This window comes from Engraulis encrasicolus, chromosome 15, assembly GCF_034702125.1.
Source record: "Engraulis encrasicolus isolate BLACKSEA-1 chromosome 15, IST_EnEncr_1.0, whole genome shotgun sequence".
NCBI lineage: Eukaryota > Metazoa > Chordata > Actinopteri > Clupeiformes > Engraulidae > Engraulis > Engraulis encrasicolus.
The window spans coordinates 31,087,946-31,096,944 of NC_085871.1; the positions used below are offsets into that span (position 1 = coordinate 31,087,946).

Sequence of the window (8,999 nt, forward strand, 5' to 3'; positions counted from 1 at the left end):
CCCTGGCCACAACTGTAGAGGCCCCGAGCATGAAGTCACTGTTAGCCTTGCCTAACCTGGTGAGCTTTATTGTGATCACCTCTGTCTGCTTCTTTCAGAGCGATCCAACACTGCTAATGTACTGGGCTGCCACCTGTACTGGGCATGCTCCTTTGTTGATATCAAAGTTCAAAGTTCTTATTTGTGCATAGACTAGTAGTCCAAGCACATAGGATCTCTTGTGCAGGCCCTCTGAGTCAATAAATATATATAATTAAATAGAAAAAGAGGAGAAAGACAAAATACATTAAAAAGTGATACAAAAAATCAAAGTGATCAAAATAATCAAAAAAGTGGGCCAACTGTTACTTTTTGCCATCACCCTCACTGTTGCTGGGAACAAGCTGTTAAAAAACTGGCTTTTTTGGTGGGGATGCTGTCCGCTCCACTGATATGTAATGTAATGTGATGTAAAATGTCTTCCCAGGCTCTGGCCATCCGCACCAACCCCTTTGCGCTGGGCTGCTACCTGGGCCGTCTCCTGTGCGACCCCCTTCTGGACGTCTACTTCAGCGGGCTCCCGCCGACCGAGCGCTGGCAGCCCTTCCTCTCCCTCGGCCGTCTGTGGAGGAGGCTGACCCTGCTACCGCTCACGCTGCTGGAGGTTTGTTCCGAAATTACATTTGCAATAGTTTAGGTTAGGTTCAGTGTTAATTTCGTCAACCAGGACGATGACGAAAATATTTCGTCAACGCCCCTTTTTCCTGTGACGATGACGAGACGATGACGCATAAAAATTTCTTCCAGAACATAAAAGTATGACGAAAATAAAAATTGATTTTCGTTAAGGAGACTAAGACGAGACGAAATTTACAAGCCATGGACGAATGGACATTATTAAAAATTTGATTGTTTAAAATTAATTTGTAATTGTTATCGTTTCTTGAACTTCATACAAACCCCAACTCCGGTGAAGTTTGGACGTTTGGTGAACAGTGAATAAAATCAAAATGCTATCATTTTCAAAACATTTAATCTATTCATTAGATGGAGAATAGTGAAAAGACAACATATTAAGTGTTAAAACCGAGAAAAAATGTTGTTTTGGGGGACATATGTACTCATTTCTAATTTGATAAATGCAACATGTCTCAAATAAGTTGGGACGGGGATCAGTTAAATTTAGTAAACATCCAAATAAGATAAAACAACGAAGAAGAACATTTCAAAATGAATTGTACTGACGGACAATATAGGTGTCCAGGTATAAGATCATCACAGAGAGGCTGAGTCACTCAGAATTAAAGATGCAAAGGGAATAATTACCATAGTTATTACATACATTTTTGAATTCCCTTTGATTTACCACGATTGAGTGTATATAAGACATATTTTTGTTATTAAAATCATTGTATAGGTTCATGACATCATGAAATATATATTGGCTGTAGTCTCACTCTAGCACTCCAGGAATTAGAGCTATTGAAAATTGACCATATTAAGAATGCTTAATGCGTGCAAATGATAAAGGGGTGTAACATTCTCCTAAGCACTTGAGCTCTCTTGAAATAGACCCAGAAGACATGGAAAACTGTCCTTTGCTTACAGAAGTCAGCAGAAGTTGTAGAAGTCCATTCTTTTTGACAATAATAGAGCATTGCACATCCTGTGCTACAGTGAAAATGGACCATCCAACTTGTGTTAGTGCTAACTTCAAAAGTCAGCCTCCATGATGGCATGCGGGTGCAGTAGTGCATTGGTTAAGATGTTCTCACTCATCTGTAGAGTTAAATACAGTGCTGAATGGTATAAATGGGTTTTAAACAGCATGAAAAGCCACTCATTCATCATATTTTGTAGGGAGATCTTCGATTACTGCCACATAATAAGGTCAAATTGCATTCTCTACTATGTTTTAACAGTTTGGCTCCATCATAAGGACCAGCAGGTGATAAAATGGCTGGCTTTTGGTCAAGACCTGTATACAGAAAGGAAAACATTGCAAAACATGACAAGGAATACACCCACCATTTAAGCTGGTGAAATCATGTCCAAGATAGGAATTACCACTGTTTTTTATATAAAATCATCTCATCTGTTAATGTATTTAACTGTTAAGTGTTGTCTTTTGTTTTGTTTTTAGTCTTCCTCGACATTTGCTGCCATTTATTGTCCCCGTCCCAACTCTTTTGAGACGTGTTGGATTTATCAAATTAGAAATGAGTACATATGTCCCCCAAAACAATATTTTTTCTCGGTTTTAACACTTAATATGTTGTCTTTTCACTATTCTCCATCTAATGAATAGATTGAATGTTTTGAAAATTATAGCATTTTGATTTTATTCACTGTTTACCAAACGTCCCAACTTCAGTTGGGGTTTGTAGAAGATTACGCTGTTGACCTGTTTGTCTCTGCAGGCACTGCCTGGCGCTGGTGCGGCTCAATCAGTAGTAGCCTAGTTCAGTGAGTCCTGTTCAGTTGAGTTTAGGCCCTAAAATATTTCCCAGAAAGAGAAAAAGAAAGAGCCGACGTTGAGGCAAGTGTTAATTTTGAAACATGTTCAACAACCCTTTTGTCCATAACGAAGACGTGTGTGTTTGTGCAGTCGTGATAATAGTGCTACCGTCACTCACGCCAATCTTCCTCTGATGCTGTCATTTTAAATCTCCTCGAGCTTCCTCTCTTCTCCTTTCCACTTACGCATACGCCGACGTCCGTTGTCTGTTCTTTTGTAATGTTTGCTATATTGGTTGTTTAACCGTATGAATAGGCAGTTTGCAAGCAAATCATGAAGATCGGATTTATGCATTTATTTAGATTAGACACACCGGGAGACGTTTAAGGGATGCGCGCGCCACAGGGGAAAAGTTGTTTAAGTAGTCTAAACAGAGGCACGGCTACTGTAGTTTTGATAAGAATCAATGTGTGGGGGCGATCAGGGTTTAAAGTGCGGAGAATTGAAACTTGTTCCCATCGAGGGCAACGCTAAAAGACCCAAGGCAGTCGACATCCCTTCATGCGATGCGTATTACAATAGCGTCTCCCAGACATCCCAAGTTCTAAAAACTCGTTGCTTAAACTTGGAGATGCTTATCGACCCTCGACATCCCGACAAACAAAACAGCATTAGTGTTCAACCATTGTTTGTCAATGTCCTTTCTGTCGTCCAGTCTGCATAGAACAACTGCCTACATTTCCCCCAGGACGTTTGCAGGGCGTCCTATGAAGTGCGCGTTATCTATTTGAAGTATTTCAGGAATGACGCACGAGCCATTATCTTTCTCTGTCCCGCATTGCCAATCGAAATAACGCGAACTTGCATAGTCTAAAATCAGGAATATCTTATCTGACTCGCGGCCATCGGGGAGCCACTATCAAATATCAGAGAAACTTCTTGGACTTCATTGGGATGTTTGGTCTTCCCACTGCCTGCAATCTGCAGGATATGAGTCACGCGGTCAGGTGAAGAAGAGCTTGTAGCCTACGTGATCAAATTCAAAAGCAAATAATACGCAGCAGCTTCTAATGCACGAGAGAGAGAGAGAGAGAGAGAGAGAGAGAGAGAGAGAGAGAGAGAGAGAGAGAGAGAGAGAGAGAGAGAGAGAGAGAGAGAGAGAGAGAGAGAGAGAGAGAGAGAGAGAGAGAGAGAGAGAGAGAGAGGGGGAGAGAGAGAGAGAGAGAGAGAGCGCACAACCTGCACCTGGAAGTGTGTGTGTCTAATGCTCCTTTGCTCTATGCTGTTGAAATTACTTTTACAGGACTGATTTGGGTTTTGCGGGAAAATAAGCTAGTAACAATGTGAATATTTGTTGCACTAGGCTATCTAGTAATAATTTGTGTAATAATTTGACTAAAATGACGAAAATGTGAAATGTTGACTAAAATGACTAAAATTTGACTAAGACTAAAATTAATTTTCGTCATTTAGACGAAGACTACGACTAAATTTTGAAGGCAATGACTAAATTTGACTAAGACTAAAATTGATTTTCGTCATTGTGACTAAAAAAGCTGACTAAATTCATTTTTTTACTCTCCACTAGGGACATTTTTTTTACTCGAAGATGGGGAGTTTGCAACACCATAAAAACAACACAGCAACAGCTAGTACAGCCACATTACATTACAAGTGTCATTGATCCAATCATCTCGCAAGCAAATGCTGCTCATGGGCAATTGAAAAATATAGAGAAATAGCTGCCCAAAATAGATGCTCCAAGGCGTCGCCAATCTGGCCGCTTACACAGACGGACTTTACCCTGGTCCATCACACCATCCCTCCCTCCTCCTGCAGCCATTTTGATGCAATATATTGCCTTTGCTTACAGTATATTGGCAGACGAGCTAATGTATTCTTACAATACAATAAGTGTGCAGCTTGCTTTGGTAATCGATTCGAATGCAGAATGAGCATTCCAAGTTCCAAATTAAAGAAAGAAAATTGCTGTCGCTCCAGGAGTCTGTAACTACCACGGTTGAGCTGCAGATTGTGCCATTACCGTATCAATTCCATAATTATTTCAATGGGGTGATTTCATTCACAGCTTCTTTTTTTTCCAAAAGCGGAGAATCAAGGACAAGGGAGAACAACAACAACAACAACAACAACGACAACAACAACAACAACAACAACAACAACAACAACAACAACAAAAAGGAGAGCAGGGCAGTGTGTTGCACTGCAATAACAATATTATGTAATGTAATGTAATGTAATGCAATTTCAGATGGCCTTCTTTGGGCTGTGTGCGGTGAAGCTTAGCCACCTAGAGCTCTGGTACCTGGTGATTCCCGGTTTCCTGGTGTTCGGCCTCTTCTGGCTGCTTTGCCACGCCCTCTTCCTGGCATCCATGTGGGGCTTCCACTCCAAGGTTGGTTGGTTTGCTATCTGCTGTGTTTTCCCTTGACCAAGTGGCATTGTGTGGTGCTACTGGCAAAAATGTTAGGCCAGTGCTATACCTATACCATTGACATGCATGTGCTGCTGTTGATCAATTTGTGATGCTCAGCCTTTATTCTGTGGTGCTGTGCTACAGAGGTCTATGTATAGGAAGTCATGGTTTATTTGTGTGAATATATATGTATGCAATACATGTCAATACAGTACTTGCTGTAAAATAAATGTAAATGATAATTGCGAACGTTGCACCATTCTCCTCTCTAACCATACTTTGTTCTGTTCTGCTCTGCTTTTTGTACTCTACCCTACTCTGTTCTACTCCACCTTATCAACACCTGTACTCTACTCTACGCTACTCTACTACACTATACTATACTCTCCGCTCCCAGCTAAGTGAGTGCCAGCGTGCCCATCGTGCCCAGGCGTCTGACACGAGGCCCCTGGACCGGGTGATGGGGGCACGGGGCATGCGCCACTTCTGCCTGGTGTCAGAGAGGATGGTCTTCTTCAGTCTGCTGTCCACCGTCATACTGGGAGCGGTGTCATGGCAGGTTTGTGTGTGTGTGTGTGTGTTTGTCTGGACACTTCTACCTGGCGTTGAAGAAGATGCACGTTTCTCAGTTTACCGTCTACAGCCACACTAGGAGTAGTGTGTGTGTGCGCGCGTGTATGTGTGTGTGTGTGTGGACACTTTTTCCTGGTGTCAAAGATGATGTATCTTCTTAGGATCGTGTCATCCTGAAATCTTTTAAAGCCGATGAAGTGTTTATATTATAGAGATGCACCGGATCCTGATTTTTAGGATCATGCCGGATACCGGATCCACTCCTGCCGGATCCGGAACCGGATACCGGATCCTACGAAAGGGTTGAAACACATAGCCTACTCAAACATGTGGGCCCTTTTTATCACGTTGACTCAAACTATTTTGACTGAAAAGTCTCGGCTACCGCATCCTGGATCCTGGAACCGGATACGGATCCTGTGAAAAACCCTATTATCCTGCCGGATCCGGAACCGGATCTTGGATCTGGTGCATCTCTACTTTATAGCAAGTTTATAACATTGCACCTTTCGTAAAGCAGGAACTGTGTGATAGGGATTGTTTTATGGTAGTATTCACTTTTGTTTATTTATGGACCACATTACAAACTTTTAGTGCCTATGTCTGAATGGAATTCTGCCCTGCCCATGTGCTTCTCTTCCATTGTGAAACAACATAAACTCCCGAGAGATGTCTAGCAAGATGGTTGAGATGGTTTAAGCCAGCCAGATCTCAAAGAATTCCGCGATATGAACACCATGGGAAAACAAAATCTATGTCAGTTTAACAGATTTTGCCAAAATTCCGCAGTTTTTTCCATGATGGAAGTGCTTTCTAATAGTCAGTAAGGAAATGTTTTCGAGAAATACCTTTTCCACTTGGAACTTGAGGACTTGGAACATAAGACTGTGGAACATAAGAGCTGTTGAAACCACATAAAAACATAATTACTTAAGCATTACTTATGCAACATAATCTCAGATTTTGTCAGAATTCTGTGATGGGGGTTGACAGGTCCACAGAAATGCTTTCTCTATATTCCAACAACTCTCTGTTGCCACATTCTTATGTTCCAATTTCCAAGTGGAAAAGGTATTTCTCGAAAATATTTCCTTACCGACTGGTTAGGGTTGGGGATTTTGGTCTGGTCACAACTTAAATTGTTGTAGTATTCTTTTGTTTAGGAATACAATGTGGTATCGATGGACTGGAAAAGGTAGGGTATTTCACCACCAGTTTGTCAGTTTTCCCAGGATGGAGTTAACATAGCACTGTGGGAACATATAGAAAGCTTGTCTGGTTCACATCAGACCATATCACAAGTGAGTGTCTAGGGCTATACTTCGCAACACGAGTGGAGCAGTCAAAATTGAGATTTTAATCATCTCCCCATCTTGCTGAGACCTTTCTTTCTTTTTTTTCTTTTTCTTTCTTTCATTATTTCACTCTTTCACTCTTTCTTTCTTTCTTTCTTTCTTTCTTTCTTTCTTTCTTTCTTTCTTTCTTTCTTTCTTTCTTTCTTTCTTTCTTTCTTTCTTTCTCAGCAAGAACATACAGTATACATCTTGGGTTTGAAGGTGCTGCTTAATCTCTCCCCCTGCCTCTGCCAACTGATCTGCTCCATCTGCCCATCTCTCTCCTCCTTCTTTGCCTTTGTCTTTTCTGTCCATCCATTCCTTGGGTGAGGTTGGTGTTTTGAGCTATTAAACAGCATGGTTTGGGGAGCAAAGTTACCACAAATGTGCTTTCAGCATTTTTCCAGTGCTATTATATTGACCATAAGAGCGAAGTGAGGAGAGGACAGAAAAGTGTGTGTGTGTGTGTGTGTGTGTGTGTGTGTGTGTGTGTGTGTGTGTGTGTGTGTGTGTGTGTGTGTGTGTGTGTGTGTGTGTGAGTGTGTGAGTGTGTGTGCGTGTGTGCGTGCGTGCGTGCGTGCGTGCGTGCGTGCGTGCGTGCGTGCGTGCGTGCGTGCGTGCGTGCGTGCGTGCGTGTGTGAAGTGAGGCGAGAAGTTTTCCTGGGCAAACAATGTTTTGCAACTTTTTTTGTGTTTTTAAGAACTAGAAAGAACAAGGCCGTGGAGACCACTTCCACTGACAAGTGAAGTTTTGTGGAGGCGAGTTGAAAATGAAGCACATTTACTGTACAGCAAAGACGGCAATTACATTGTGGAGTTTCTGGCGGTTCAGTGGTCTGATGTCGTGTGGGAGTAGTGTTTTGCCTTCATAAGTTTGAAGAGTGGGTGAATGCATTTATTTATTCATGATATTATACGTGCTGACGCTGGTTGCTGTAGTCAAATGATACTACCTGTTGATTTATGGGTGATCTGAAAATGCTACAGGCGCTCACACACACATGCGAACGCAAGGGTCATTCCGGTGTTCTACCTTGTCAGCAAAAAGGCACACAAAGTTTCCAGTGCCAGTGGAGTCCCAAACTGTTTGATTTCACACAGGATGACTTACTAACTAAAAGTATTATTTTTCAGCGTAATATACATATTTTGACCCAATAGCTTTTGTTTTTATTTGTCTTCTTTTATTTTTATTCATTATTTTATTTTATTTTATTTTATTTTATTTCATTTTATTTTGTTATTATTTATTTTATTTTATTTTCATTGTTGTTGTTTATCTAAATAATTTAAAATGTTAAGCACATTGAGCTGCATGTCTTGTATGACTTGTGCCATACAGATGCAGTTATACAAATGCAGTTATTATTGTTTTTCTAGCTCTCCAATGGCTTGTTCATGGGTGCGTTGCTGGTGGTCTTGCCTCTGGAGTCTCTTGCCTACGGTCTCTTCCATGAGCTGGGTGGCTGTCTAGGAGGGACCTGTGCTGGATACGCCCTAGTGGTCCCTACCTGCTACTACAGGTACACACACACACACACACACACACACACACACACACACACACACACACACACACACACACACACACACACACACACACACACACACACACACACACACACACACACACACACACACATGGACGGGCAGTACTGCTACGCACGCACGCACAGACACACACACACACACACACACAGAAGCACACACATTTTTTAACACATCATGAAAATGGCATTTATTTTCTCCTAATGCAGAATAGATAGAATATAGATGCATACACGGTGTGCACACACAAGCCTAAATAAACACACACTCCCATCTTCCCCCATCTTTTTTCTCTCCTTTTGCCGTCACCTTCTCTTCTCCCTTCATTCACCATCTGTTTTTCTTTCCTGTTTTTCTTCTTCCCTTTCTTTCTCTCATTTCCCTCTAGTATCTCTTTTTTCAGTTGCACTCGTTTTGCTCTGTCTCTTTCTCTCTCTTAATCTCCATCTTCCGCTTTCTCTCTTTCTACCATCTCTCTCCAGTTCTTACTTGTCTTTTCTCACCTCTCTCCATCTCCCTCTCTCCTCCTCTGAGCTCCCTCCATCTCTGATCTCTCCTTCAGTTTTCTTCTTCGTCTCTCTCCATCATGTTCTCTCCTCCTTTTCACTACTCTCCTCTTTTGTGGTCCCCGAGGCCTACACCTCTCTCTGTCTCAGTTAGTGACTCATTC

The 8,999-nt window shown here is 41.8% G+C and overlaps 1 protein-coding gene across 1 annotated transcript in view; it reads left to right on the forward strand.

Annotated features, from left to right (window-relative positions):
* tmem168a (transmembrane protein 168a) overlaps positions 1 to 8,999 on the forward strand; it is a 37,330-nt gene that overhangs the window by 8,471 nt on the left and 19,860 nt on the right. Inside the window, exons 4-7 of the mRNA XM_063217382.1 lie at positions 467 to 643; positions 4,710 to 4,853; positions 5,272 to 5,433; positions 8,162 to 8,304. Of these exons, the coding sequence (XP_063073452.1) occupies positions 467 to 643; positions 4,710 to 4,853; positions 5,272 to 5,433; positions 8,162 to 8,304 (626 nt within the window). The remainder of the gene's footprint in view (positions 1 to 466; positions 644 to 4,709; positions 4,854 to 5,271; positions 5,434 to 8,161; positions 8,305 to 8,999) is intronic.